General features: G+C 43.8%; 1 protein-coding gene across 1 annotated transcript in view; it reads left to right on the forward strand.

Annotated features, from left to right (window-relative positions):
• The window catches only part of LOC124285462, a 100,593-nt gene that overhangs the window by 22,597 nt on the left and 62,572 nt on the right, over positions 1-15,424 (forward strand). Inside the window, 16 exon segments of the mRNA XM_046721701.1 lie at positions 231-345; positions 627-811; positions 1,785-1,899; positions 2,664-2,866; positions 3,876-3,990; positions 4,888-5,063; positions 5,855-5,969; positions 6,961-7,268; positions 7,661-7,775; positions 8,000-8,259; positions 8,647-8,761; positions 9,433-9,743; positions 10,429-10,543; positions 11,806-11,993; positions 12,533-12,647; positions 14,826-15,145. Of these exon segments, the coding sequence (XP_046577657.1) occupies positions 231-345; positions 627-811; positions 1,785-1,899; positions 2,664-2,866; positions 3,876-3,990; positions 4,888-5,063; positions 5,855-5,969; positions 6,961-7,268; positions 7,661-7,775; positions 8,000-8,259; positions 8,647-8,761; positions 9,433-9,743; positions 10,429-10,543; positions 11,806-11,993; positions 12,533-12,647; positions 14,826-15,145 (2,871 nt within the window).

The following is a 15,424-nucleotide window of genomic DNA, read 5'->3' on the forward strand; positions in this document are numbered from 1 at the left end:
TTTTAACGTAGCTCGATGTATGGTGTATCCCTGATATTAACGTGGCAGGATGTATGGCGTATCCCTGGTATTAAGGTGGTACGATGTATGGTGTATCCCTGATATTAACGTGGTAGGATGTATGGTATATCCCTGTTATTAATGTGGCACGACGTATGGTATATCCCTGACCACTCGCAATACATTTATTATTGAGAAACAAAACAAGTATGATGCGTCTCTTCCCGCAGGCTACTGTATGTACAAGGGGAAGCAGTACCTCCCTGGACAGACGTGGGAGGACGGCTGCGACTACAACTGTGTCTGCGACGACGCCACATACGGCCACTATAAATGTGTTGAGAAGTAGGTAGTCGTTCTGAGTGAGTGAGCGAGAGAGTTTCGTTCAAGACCTTTTAACAATACTTCTGTCATGGTGTGTCTGCTTAATATGGGAGGGAACCCCGAAGTGATGGAAGACTCAGACGACTACCACTTGGCTGAAACCTACGGCTTAGTGTGACGGACGAAGTTTCATAAGCTGGACGGATGTGAAGCCCATGTTGCTAAAAGCTGCGTATACTCAGTAAGTCAGTGAGTCTTCTTCGTGAATCCAAAAACTTGAGTGATGGAACTTTTTATTTTAGATGTATCCACTACACAAACCTTCCCGAGCCGTTCTGTCGCCTCGTCCCCGACCCAGCTAATGCATGCTGTAAGATCCCCATGTGCAACTTCACCGGACCCTACCAGGGCTTCACGGGATACGCCTCGTTCTCCCCCAACACACAACCCCAGGAGACGACCACGCCCCTCCCTACGCCAGGACTACGTGAGTAGCGGTGCTATTCCGCTTTTAGTGCGACCGGTGAAGATCCGGGTTAGAATTGTTCTTCAGCAACCCATGCTTGTCGTAAGAGGCGACTAACGGGATCGGGTGGTCAGGCTCGCAGACTTGGATGACAAATGTAATCGTATCCCAATTGCGTAGATTGATGATCATGCTGTTGATCGCTCGATTGTCAGGTCCAGACTCGATTATTTACAGGCCCCCGCCATTTTGCTGGAATATTGCTGAGTGCGGCGTAAAACTAAACTCACTCACTCTCTTTTAATAGAAAGCGTCAGGCAGGGTAACAACAAGTCCCATCTGTTAACGTCCTTTGGTATGACGCGACATGGGGATCGAACCACGGAACTTCCGGTTCAGGTGACCCATCTATTTAGCCACCGAGGTGGCGAAACACTATGCAGTCAGATATTTCTGATAAATTGAAGAGGCTTTGTTTGTACACGTTGAAAACGACCTGTTGATAAGGATTCGAGATCGAAAACAAAAGGAGGCTAGGCATCTAGTTTATACCGGCATATTCTATCTCTTATATCAATAATATATTGTGGAAAATGAAGTATACTCATATGGAGTTAATAAATAAATAAAGAAATGGTGTGAAGTCGAAGACCTTTTTAGTTCACATCGAAAATGAATTGTTGATAAGGATTCGAAATCGAAAACATAAGGTGACCAGGCATCTATTTTATACCGGTTTATTTTATCTCTTATATAAGTAATATATTGTGGAAAACAAAGTATACACATCTAGAGTTACTAAATCAATAAAGAAATACTGTGACTGTGGTGAATAGAATTTCAAAATATTTTGCGCAACTAGTCAATCGGAAGTCTGTGCTGTAAATCGTACAGTGCAGACGCACGTCACAGCTATCGATAGGTGGAGTGATTGGTCGAGCCAACTGTGATGTGGCTATAAATGCCCTGCCTCACGAGGATGATCTCTTTCTAGCGTTCTGCGTCTACAAGGGCAAGCACTACAACCAGGGGCAGCAGTGGTACGACGGCTGCAGCTACAAGTGTCATTGTGACGACTCCCAGAACAACAAATACACCTGTCTGAGCAGGTGAGTAACGCTGAAATTAAAATACACCTGACTCACCAGGTGAGTACAGCAGAACCGTGTCCTCTGTATCTGTAACTTTTATTGGCGTTATTAGCTATTTCTTATGTATTTGTGTGTGTGGCTGTCAGTATGCATGACCATTGTATGTATATATGCGTGTGTGTGTGTGTGCGTTGCGCGTGCGTGTGTGTGAATTTTTGTATGCATGATCCTCGTTGTTGATTACTCAATATTGTAACAGTAAAATCCATCTCCAGTGAAAGAATAGGATCTAACTGAAAAGACACGGTATGGACAAATCCCAAGACTATGGCTTTTTACAGCTTAGCTTTCGCCTCTTTACCAAACAAGAAAATCAACGTTTGCCCATTGAATATCTTGGTTGTCCAGATTTCGTGAGACATTAATTACACGACACCCTGTGAGCCCACGTTCTCGATCCGTGAAGATCCGGGATAGAATTGGTCTTAAGAGATGACTAACGGGATCGGGTGGTCAGGTTCGCTGACTTGGTAGCACATGCCATCGTATCACAATTGCGTAGATTGATGCCCATGATGTTGATCACTGGATTGTCTGGTCCAGACTCGATTATTTGCAGACCACCTCCATATAACTGGATTATTACCGAGTATGACTTTATAGAACAAACAAACAAGAAAATCAACGTTTCCCCATAGAAAATGTTGGTGTTTTTGATTTCATGAGACATTAATTACGCAACAACCTTGTGAGCCCACGTTCTTATTGTCTCTCCGTCCCAGATGCCCAGAGTACAAGGATGTAGACCCCGCATGCAAGGAAGTCCCTGACCCCCGGGACCCTACGTGCTGTAGGATGCCACAGTGTGCCCCCTCCGTCGTCGGGACCCCTACCGCAGGCACTGGACTTGTCCCCGCCCTTCCTACCGTCCCCGCGGGGTCAGTTACAGGGAGCGGCACCCAGACATCTGGTGGTACCGCCATAGGTAGGACAGTTATGTTTTATGCTTGTGTTCAACATCAACCAGTTTATAAAAGGACTTTAAAAATCCAATTTTAATACATAAGGGATTTCATATGCCAGGTAGAATACATGCATGATAAATGAAACAACGTTATTGTTGGCGTCAATTTTAACATCAGTGGACTTAGGAAACCATTGCTGACGTTATAACCATTCACCGATGACGTAATGATGACATCATGGTTGACGGAATACAGACCTCATATCAGACAATGTACAAATATAAATGTTAACGTCATAAGAGACCATTGCTTACATACTAAATAATAACCAGTGACGTAATACAGACCTCATATCAGACAATGTACAAATATAAATGTTAACGCCATAAGAGACCATTGCTTACATACTAAATAATCACCAGTGACGTAATACTGACGTCATTGATGTCGTAACTATTTTGGTGGTGTAATGCAGATATTTTCAACATGATAAATACACGATTGTTGAATGATTACACAATGCCTAATACAAAATCGTAATGCATGTATAAATAGAGAATATTTTTCCTTTGAAGTCAAATAATATGTTTTTGATAGTTTGATAAGAGTTGGATCCGAGATAATATTCGACAATATTTTAATAGTGTTAGATCAGAGATAGATAATAGCTCGTATCACTGACAGACAGACAGACAGACAGACAGACAAGTCAGACATTATATTTACGTCTCACCTCTGTACATACAAAGGATATTTACAAACATTCAAAAGAGTAAAATGTACAGAACCATTCAAAAGAGAATTATGAGAGACAAAAATCATTTTAAAAAAATTAAAATTATCAGAACATTATTAAGCATAAAAATGTGTTTTCCTTCTGTTGAGGATTACAAAGCTGATTTTGCCTACAACAAAAGAAAGATTAGGATTGATGAATATAAAACATAATTTGTCGATATCATGTTTATCTAAACACTCTGGACATAGGTTAACACATGTAATTGTGCCTCACCCTCCCCGTCTGTGCAGGTTACTGTTTGTACAAGGGTACGCAGTACAAGAAGGGGGACCGGTGGGTGGACGGCTGCGACTACAGCTGCGTGTGCGAGAACACCGACACCGGCCACTACCGCTGTACCGAGAGGTGAGTACATGTATACTGACGCTGTACCGAGAGGTGAGTACATGTATACTGACGTTCAGCAGCCGGTGCTTCGTTTATTTCTATCCATGAGATTGTTGTCGTTTCATCATACACATCATCATCAACAGCAACATCGTCAGCTAAGCCGTCTGTAGGATAAAGCAACTTCATCATCAGTCATTATAGCCAATTTCTTGCTTTAAATTCTGAGGAATCGAGATGCCAAAATACAACATGACAAATTTTAATGTTATCTTGTCAGTAACTTACAGAGTAGATGTTGAGGTATGTTTCTTTGTTTGTCTCTAGACGCTGCACTCAGCTGTCTGTAAATAATCGAGTCTAGACCAGACAATCCAGTGATTGGATCGATACGATGACATATGTCAACTTCTCATGCAGAAGCAAAATCTCTGTTGTCATACAGAGATAATGTAATTCAAACTTATATGCCCGAAGTTAGGAAATATCTGAAAACATACGTAAATCCGGTCATGGCATGTATTTCCTACTGTATTTACGTTTATTTCAATGGTTTACTATCCGGCTTTTGGTCCTGTGTTAGGGACCATTTATAATCTATGGCCAGGGGGAGTGATGATGATGAGAGGCATGTACATGTAATTTTGATTATTTTAGTGGACAAAAGTGCACACACACACACACACACACAGTACATGTGTGCAAAATTGATGACCCCCCTACCTCTCCAGAACAAAATGGATGACACCTCCATAAAATCATAATTACCACCACCATCACTCGTCCCTACCCCCCTCCTAAAAGCGGTGTAAAACCATACTCACTCGCTCACTTTTGCGCAAACGGAATATGTTTTTACGGATAATCGAGACTGGTTATTGTCTGGCATTGACGGTCTATATCTACCTTCTACAGATGTACTCGGTACGCTAACCTCCCCTCGGCTTGTCACCTCATCACCGACTTCGCCAACCCCTGTTGTGAGGTGCCACGGTGCAACTTCGGCAGCAGTGGTAACGGTGTGACTGGGTACCAGACCCCTCCGGCAGGTGTCAGCCCGTCCCCTGGGAGTCTGGCCACACCCTCCCCAGGTTTGTACAGAGAACTTGATGGTCCAATAACACATGGATCGGCGTTGGCGTGTTGGGGGGACGTCTAAAATTCGGCATAGGCTGCCATTGATGCAGCCCAAATCGTCCACAAATCGATACTGATAATGGTTAAGATAAAATAGTTTAATCATGTATATTTCAGTTCAAAGACCATATTCATATAAACAATTCTCGCTTTCAGAAAATAAATGTGCATGTTTACTTATTGGAATTCTGAAAATATATCATATCAGATGAATTCGTCGTTAAATGTTTATCGTATCTGGAGTAATATCATGAGTTGATGTGTATTGAATATAAAATAGGTAAAACTTCATATAATAGGTGTTTAACCCTAAAAACATGGAAATTCCAACGTAAAACATTAATAAAATCCACTCATTTGGGTATGCTTAAAGATTTGACGGAAACGCAATACAGAATACCGGGATAAAGTAATAAATTTTGACAACTACTTTTTTTATAGAGAAAGGCAACTGAAAATTATTTGGCACTATATGATTATAAATGCACCGGTTCACTCAAACGTTGTATTTGTTCGGTAGTTTAAAATATTTTAAGCATAAAATTGTTCACACATTGTGGTTGCTTTTATTTCCGTATCGAAAATGAGGAATATAAATAATGATTTTTACCGACACAAAACAATAAATTTGATAATGGCGACTCGGAATCACACTGAACTTTGTATATAATTTACACATATGCCGAACACTGCATGTCCATAAGGTATAGCTTACGAACACAGCGAGTAATCTCCCTTTATTCAGGTACATGTGACTACAAAAGTGTCCAGTATGTCCAGGGTCAAGTCTGGACGGATGGCTGTGAATTCAGATGTCGTTGTGACAACGCTGCCAAGGGTATCTACACCTGTTCTGATAGGTAAGCTTTTAAAGAGAGTTTTGAATGAAAACATGCTAACAATATGCTTGTAGATACTATATTATATTTGGGAGACACTATTTCATATTTTGGATGCGAATATTTTTAGGTGAAGTATTTATTTGTATTCACACCTCGTCTTCAAGATCATTGTGCTTATAAAGAGACATGCATGCAGGTGTATGTGCGTCGCTGCTTGTACTAGACCGAAACTTTGCAGGTTTTACTGTAATACCCCACTGTTTTCTTTGTTTAATTGTTGTTTAACGCCGCACTCAGCAATACTAAAGCGGACAATCCAGTGATTGACAACATAAGTATCGATCATGCAGATAGGATACGATGACATTGATCAACCAAGTCAGCAAGCCTGACCACCCGATCCTATTAGTCACCTCTCATGACAGGCTTTGGTTGCTAAAGACCAATTCGAATCCGGATCTTCACGGGCCACTATCCCATTGAGATGTCATTCTAAAGTTTAGCCTCTCTACCACACTCAAGACACAGTATTAGGACTCGAGTAGTCTTTATGCATCAGGCAGGGTAACATCAAGTACCATTTATTATCTTCTTTTGGAAAGGACGCTTCCATATGTCCACCGACCTTCCAGACAATCCAGTGATCAACGGCATGAGATTGATCTACGCAATTGTGATACAATGTGTCAATCAAGTCAGCGAGCCTGACCACCCGATCCCGTTTGTAGCCTCTTACGACAAGCATGGGTTGCTGAAGAATTGGTCTTGTGTTGATCACTGGATTGTCAAGTACAGACTCGATTATTTATAGAACGCCACCATATAGCTGGAATATTGCTGAGTGCGGCGTTAAACAATAACCAATCAATCCATCAGCCAACCCACTCTCCGGTCAGACTCAATGCAAGCTAGTTCACGGAGCCGGCCGCAGGCATGTGATTGTTAACTTGATCTTAAACCCAAAAGAACCATAAAATTAAAATAATGTTGAAAATCTTTAACTCTCTAGGTGTCCTAAATACGACAACCTCCCTGGATCTTGCACACTGGTGACTGACCCCAAGGACGCCTGCTGTTTAACACCTGTCTGTACAGTTCAGCCGGGTACACCAGCCCCAATCGGCACTCCCACCCCGGGTCCTGGTGTGTCACCCCTACCAGGACAAACACCTCACCCCGGATCTGGCGCCACCCCGGGAGTCAATCCAACACCTTACCCAATCCCGACTGCTGTCCCAGGGAAGATCGTGGGTCATATCAACGTCCCACCACCCACCCCCGGGCCCGGAGGACTGATCCCCACCCCAGTGACCATTAGTAAGTGAAATAATAGTATCTTTGTACTTAATAAACGTTTCTCTACGTGGCATTTTAGAAGTTGGTACGATGATATATAGATTCACAACTGCCCAATTGCAAGGGATGCGTCAATCCATGGATTTACCACTGCTGCCAAGTTTCACCGTGGCACCTCAAAGCAGTTGTCAATCCATACAACTGGATCTTCTTAAATGCACGTTATAAGAGTATTACGTCAGAGAGTAATTATATACAATCATTGATAAACAAAATTATACAATTTTCAATAATTATCAAATTCACGTAAACTCTTGGGGTAAAAAACGTACTGAATCTGCCCGAAACATTAAGCTTGTGAACGGGTAACTACCAAAAATAGTGCAGTTTAGAATGATCTCCCCTGTTGCTAGGACACTGCGAGTACAAAGGTAGCCAGTACAACCAAGGACAGAGATGGAGGGACGGATGTGACTACAACTGTCAATGTGTAGATGCTCTGTCTGGAAAATACGAATGTACAGAACTGTAAGTAGTCTTAAAAACAAATAGTGAGAGATTCAGACTGTTAACAAGTGATCTTAATTTTATTTCTTTTAAATATAAATGTTACATAATCAGTGAAAATATTTGTTTTCAGTTTTTATGTTTTGTTTAGAATTATTTTCACTTGTTGGTTGAGATGAGGCTTCAGAAACATAACAAATATACGGATAGCCTACCATATCTCTAATGGTTGTGTTTGACTTCAGGTGTCCGCAGTTCGTGCACCTGCCTCCCTACTGCACCCTCGTCAAGGATCCCGCCAACCCTTGCTGTGAGGTACCCGAGTGTAGCCAGGGCCCCGCGACCCCGCAGCCCACCCCTCCCGGACAGACACCCCTCCCAGGACAGTCTCCTCTGCCAGGACATTCCCCCCTCCCAGGGTCGACCTTGGCCCCACTACCTGGTCACAGCCCATCCCCTGGAGTCACACCAAACCTTGGACCAGGCGTCACGCCCACACCTAAAGGTAGGTCAAAATTACACCCACAACAAATATATTGGTTTTCAAAATCTCCTTTTTCACTTTTTCAGACTTTACATTTTACAAGACACAGATATCAAACATTACGAATGACAATCGATCGCCACGCACGCCAGTGTTACTGAATGCTGTGTTTGGATTCAGTTGGTGCTTAATCACTGCTCATATGTATATTTCATGATATATACTACTCATAAGAAATTAAACAAGACCCGATTTTGTCACAACACTCAGCCTCCCAACTGTAGTGTTCACTAACTTGTTTTGAACAGTATACATGCAACTGACGTTTTCTATTTCCGGACTCTCCAAACAAGACGTCAACAACACGGTATGTTATTGTAAGTGATATTTCCCTGTCGACTGTTTCAGACGTGTGTGTGTACAAGGGCAAATCGTATACACAGGGACAGTCTTGGTTCGACGGCTGTGACTACAAGTGCGAGTGTGAGGACGGAGCAGCCGGCGTCTACAGATGCAACAACAGGTAGGAGAAATATAATGATCATTATAGAGAAAAACTGTACAAACGCTAGGCTGGCAGCTAGGGTTGTATTATCCCCAGGGAGCCGAGAATGCCGGGTTTTTAAAGTTGTTTGCATCATCATCTTCATTTTTATTACCCGGTCGGATGGACGATTTCATCGTCAAGTTCCTCACCGGCAGCTAGGGTTCTATGATCCCAAGAAGCATGGACTGAAAATGGACGAGCAATAATGTAGAGCTTTACTTGCTTTAGTTTGAAGATTTGGCGCGTGATAAATATGCTTATTATTGTTTTCATTATTGTTCTTGTTAAATACGGTCGTCTTCGACCCGTGAAGATCCGGGTTAGAATTGGTCTTCAGTAACCCATGCTTGTCGTGAGAGGCGACTAACGGGATTGGGTGGTCAGGCTCGCTGACTTGGTTGACACACATCATCGTATCCCAAGTACGTAGATCCATGCTCATGCAGTTGATCACTGGACTGTCTGGTCCAGACTCGCATATTTACAGACCGCCGCCATGTAGCTGAAATATTGCTGAGTGCGGCGTTAAACAACCAACTAACCAACCAACCAACGTTGACGTCGCCTTCGTCTTTGTTGTTTGCGTTATTGGTGCGATAAATATTCTGATCATTTTACCCACCCTCATCCAATGCGCTCATCCGCAGGTGTCCGTCCTACAACAACCTCCCACCCCAGTGCACCTTGACCGCTGACCCACAGGACCCCTTCTGCTGCAAACTGCCCAAGTGCCACTTCGACGCCACGCAGACCAACGCCACCGGCTACGGCCTCATTCCAACTCTGCCGCCTGGCTCCGTGTCAGGAGGAAAGGCCACCCCTATGCCGACCCCAGGGCCTAACCCGTACGGCAGCCCCACCCCAGGTCCTGTACTCACCCCCTACCCAGGCTATACTGGTAGCCCGGGGCCTTACTTAACACCAGACCCTGGCGTTACTCAAGCGCCAGACTTGAAAAGTGAGTAGAAATAGCGTTTTGTATATACAAGTAACAAAATACGGCCACAGCCCTTTTTCAGTTCGTGCACTCTACTATATTGTTTGTGATTACAGTCTTTCCCCTTGGTAGCTTATTTCAGTAATGCCATAGCCCAACACTTTTATCATATAATTCCATAGCTTGAAAAGGTTTTAAGATTACGTTATTTTTAAATTTCAATAGTGACCGCTTTCACGATGTATTACTTCCTGTAAGCTGTGACCTGTGACTGTTTATACCACTGTTTGCTGGCATGTTGGTCTGCATGAGACCCGGGCCGTTGGGCTGTATACAAGTAGTTGTGACGTTGCTATCTGCATCAGTGTCGTAAGAGGAACATGTTAGGATTGACACATGTCATCGTATCCCAAATGCGTAGATCGCTGTTCATGCTGTTGGTCACTGGATTGTCTGGTCCAGACTCGATCATTTACAGACCGCCGCCATATAGCTGGAATATTGCTGAGTGCGGCGTACAAGTAAACCCACTCACTCACTCACTCTGTGCATCGGTCTTTACAATTCACCAATTGACAGAGTTTTATGCAACATCTGTGACTTCAGTTTACTGTTTTGCATTTTTAAATGTATTATTGGGGCAGAATATAACTCCAACCAGTCAGTTGATGTCTCCATAGTTGTAGTCCTGTTGTTTCTCCCTCAGATGTCTGCGTGTACAAGGGCAAGACGTACAGTCAAGGACAGAGATGGCAAGATGGCTGCGAGTTTGATTGTGTGTGCCTCAACAGCGCGACAGGAGCTTACAAATGTACAGAAAAGTAAGATATGACTATTTGCCCAAATAATTTACCTAACCTTTGATTTCGTATCAAATGCGACCCAGTAGTCCAACGTTGATCAATTCTTTGTGCATGTTTTATCCCTTGGTCGTGGCAGGATCCGCTGATCATTGGTACGATTCCCTAACTACCACACACGTTCTCGTGGGTTTTACCAAAGTATGTTTAACGTATTGGACTTGGGCGTTTCAGTGTGCAGTAAGTGACGTAAGGTAGCCAAATGGTTTAACCACATTTGCCCATCACGCCGATGGTTCCGGATTCGGTTTTCCGAATGAGTACAAAGTGTTCGGAACCAATTTTTATTTCCCAATCCAACACAGAAGATATTGATATAAATGGGGTCAAACCATATTCACTCACTCACTCACCCACATAGTGTGTATTAAGCTGCCATGCGGACACCAACAACACTGTCAGAGAAGCAGTGTTAACACAAACCCATATACATTTGATACTCTGAAACATTTCTGTTCCTAAAACGGACGTTAGTCTTTGAAATTGGGTAGAATAGGTCTTCAGCAACCCATGCTTGCCACAAAAGGCGAGTATGCTTGTCGTAAGAGGCGACTAACGGGATCGGGTGGTCAGGCTCGCTGACTTGGTTGACACATGTCATCGGTTCCCAATTGCGCAGATCGATGCTCATGCTGTTGATCACTGGATTGTCTGGTCCAGACTCGATTATTTACAGACCGCCGCCATATAGCTGGAATATTGCTGAGTGCGGCGTAAAAGTAAACTCACTCACTCACTTTGAAATTGGCTTGGTAAAGGGATTATGAGCATGGTTATATTTAGCACCACCTTGATGATAATATAATAATAGGTGAATGCTCGTAGCGCTGACAAGCTGGTTATTATTACCCCGGATAACACAAGCTGCCTGTGAGGCGCTAGAAGGTTAATAGTCGCATGACTTATCCCACCGGGTACCCATTTTCTGCCCAGCACTATCACGGCGGAGGACACATAGTAGCAATATGAGGATTCATATTTATAAGGAACTATAACCATAAACTATGTTTATAAGGAACACGCTTATAACGAACCGACGGATATACCGAACTGTTTGGGGGTCACTTGTATATTTCAGTCAAATGCTTATTACGAACACCGTTTACATCAAACTGAAGTTACTGGTCCTTTTGAGTTCGCTATAAATGTTTCTGTATATAAGCAATACTTTGTCCTTTAGCCTCATTTTAGCTCACCTCACCTGTATTCACTGTATCCCCCAGATGTCAGCGTTACCCCAGCCTCCCCCCTCAGTGTCAGATGGTCCAGGACTACCTCAACCCCTGCTGCCGGAAGCCCTACTGTGACTTCAGACCAACCACCACACTGTTCCCTCCTACATACCTGCCGGGACACTCACCCACCCCTCACTCTGGCGGCACCCCCACCCCACAGGCTCCCACACCCAGCGGTGAGTAGTACGACCCTGAGGCCATTGATGCCATGTTCCACAAGGTGTCATGTCCCTACCAAGTACAAGGTCACTCATTTCATCCACTCTCGAAATGTATTAAAAGGTAAAACGTCAAACAAGAATAATCGGTTTCGATTATCTTCCGAAACTGATTCCATGTACAATCGGCATTAAAATAAAGATATTATTCAAATATATGAATTGATTACTTAAAATCGTTGATGATACCAGATATTCGCCAAGGGGTAAACTTATCTTGTTCAAAAAAATTCGAGTTATTTCAAAACATCCGATAATTTTCATAAGAATATATAATAATGATATAGTTTTCCGTTCAAACTTTCAATCAGACAAAGAAGCCCTCGTTATAGCCCCTCCTATCATTGTTTAAAGTACCATGTGCATATTTGAATCAATGACATAAACAGAAATCTCGAGATGTCGTCCAAACAAAACAGTGTTTCTGGTACAATGACCATACAATGCCATTCATGTTTTACTGGTTTCAATGTTACAAGTGTGAGTGTCTGTTCCAGCTGTCTGTATATACAACGGCGTGCCCTTCCAACAAGGCGACTCTTGGAATGACGGCTGTGACCTCAAGTGTAGCTGCGAGGACGCCAAGTCTGGCTACTACAGGTGTAATCACAGGTATGTGACGTCATAGGAAACATCTTTAATAACGTGTTTAGCTACTCCAGGTGTAATCACAGGTATGTGACGTCATAGGAAACACCTTTAATCACGTGTGTCTAGCTACTACAGGTGCAATCACAAGTATGTGACGTCATAGGAAACACCTTTAATCACGTGTGTCTAGCTACTACAGGTGCAATCACAGGTATGTGACGTCATAGGAAACACATTTAATCACGTGTGTCTAGCTACTCCAGGTTCAATCACAGGTATGTGACGTCATAGGAAACACCTTTAATCACGTGTGTCTAGCTACTACAGGTGCAATCACAAGTATGTGACGTCATAGGAAACACCTTTAATCACGTGTGTCTAGCTACTACAGGTGCAATCACAGGTACGTGACGTCATAGGAAACACCTTTAATCACGTGTGTCTAGCTACTCCAGGTTCAATCACAGGTATGTGACGTCATAGGAAACACCTTTAATCACGTGTGTCTAGCTACTCCAGGTGCAATCACAGGTATGTGACGTCATAGGAAACACCTTTAATCACGTGTGTCTAGCTACTACAGGTGCAATCACAAGTATGTGACGTCATAGGAAACACCTTTAATCACGTGTGTCTAGCTACTCCAGGTGTAATCACAGGTATGTGACGTCATAGGAAACACCTTTAATCACGTGTCTCTAGCTACTCCAGGTGTAGTCACAGGTATGTGACGTCATATGAAACACCTTTAATCACGTGTGTCTAGCTACTCCAGGTGTAATCACAAGTATGTGACGTCATATGAAACACCTTTAATCACGTGTGTGTAGCTACTACGAACGCCATGTCTGGCTACTCCAGGTGTAATCACAGGTAGGTAACGTTATAAAAAACACCTTTAATCACACGTGTCTAGCTACTGTAGGTGTTATCACAGGTAGGTGACGTCATAGAAAGCACTTTAGATCGCCATGTCTGGCTACCACAGGTGTAATCACAGGTTGGAAACGTTATAGAAAACACCTTTAATCACACGTGTCTAGCTACTGTAGGTGTTATCACAGGTAGGTGACGTCATAGAAAGCACTTTAGATCGCCATATCTGGCTACCACAGGTGTAATCACAGGTTGGAAACGTCATAGAAAACACCTTCAATAACACGATTCCGTCCAGTAGTGGGGTAATCACAGGTAAGCGTCGTCACACCTCTGTGTGAGTACATCTGTAGTTACCGGACACATGAGATTAAGGGTGTTTCCCTTAACACCACTTAACCTTACCTGTTTTATGCCACTCATAGGATACACTTTCAAGTCCAGCTACAACACAGCTGATGCAGCTATAGTAGGTCGATGCGTAGATCGGTGCTCATGACGTCAATCACTGGATCTTCCCGAAATGGGTTTTCCCGTTTATAGGAATCCAGGTTGTCACAGTGACTCAGTGAGTTTGGTTTCACTGCGCATTTAGCAATGTTCCAGCAAAATCACAGAGGGGGACCACAGAAATGGGCTTCACACATTGTACCCCATTCTCTTCCCACAGAGGTTACTTGTCATATCTTCCTACGAACCTCTGTTCTAATACGGCCATATTTCCCGGTTATCGTAAAATCCCCTAGCGGCAAAAGATCGCAACGCGAATTATCTCCCTTCTTTCTATCCAATCAGAACACGTGTTACATCGACTTAGATTCAACTTGACTAACACAAGCAAATGTGGGGCCACAAATATCCCTCCATCTGCCGGGGACTTGTGTTGATGTTACACACATGACGTTTAATGGCTAGCTTGTCCGTTGTCAACGAGGGCGATGGAGACGCCACTGATCCGCCATAACATGACTGAGTTCTGTCTAGAAGAAACGTTTGCGCATCGCGCAGGGGAAGAAGTTTAGTTTTCTCGAAGCATACGGAAATTACCGAGGCCTTGCGAATGATCACTTTTGAAACAACGTTGCTGATTGCACAACTAAATCTGATTGCCTCCAATCACGAGTCTTGAACGCTCACACCATGAAAGGGCCGTATTAGAACAGAGGTTACGTAGGAAGATATGACAGGAGTAACCTCTGTGGGAAGAGAATGATTGTACCCATGTGGGGAATCGAACTCGGGTCTACGGTGTGACGAGCGAACGCTTTAACCACTAGGCTACCCCGCCACTCAGATTCATATCATGTCATTGTTCTTCACCAGGTGTCTGAAGTACGACAACATCCCTGCCACGTGCATCCTACAGACTAACCCCCGGGACAGCTGCTGCAAGGTGCCCTTCTGTGCCCCCGTCATGCCGCCCACCCAGGCGCCTCAACCGAACACTCCCAGCCCTCTGCCTGGAGTCTCAACGCCGTCGCCAATACCCGGAGTGTCGCCAACATTCGGGCCTGGCATGTCCCCCAACCCCAACCCCGGAGTTAACCCCACCCCCAATCCATACCCAGTGCCCACAGCTATACCCGGGATACTCACAGGCAACGGCGTGAACCCAAATCTGAACCCCAAAGACAACGCAACAAGTACGTATTCCGTGTGTGCGTCTTTGTTTGGTAACTTAGAGTGAGTGAGTGAGTGAGTATGGTCTTACGTAGTTTTTTGCAATATTCTAGCAATATCACGGCGGGGGACACCAGATATGGGCTTCACACATTGTACCCATGTGGGGAATCGAGCCCGGGTCTTTGGCGTGACGAGCAAACGCTTTAACCACTAAGCTACCCCACCGTCCCGGTAATTTAGACTTAAAAGAAGTCTTCGAGCGATGCCCTTAGCTGGGAGACTTAACATAACACATGACA

Source organism: Haliotis rubra, unplaced genomic scaffold (genome assembly GCF_003918875.1).
Source record: "Haliotis rubra isolate DU_JTF1 unplaced genomic scaffold, ASM391887v1 Scf11, whole genome shotgun sequence".
NCBI classification, from domain to species: domain Eukaryota; kingdom Metazoa; phylum Mollusca; class Gastropoda; order Lepetellida; family Haliotidae; genus Haliotis; species Haliotis rubra.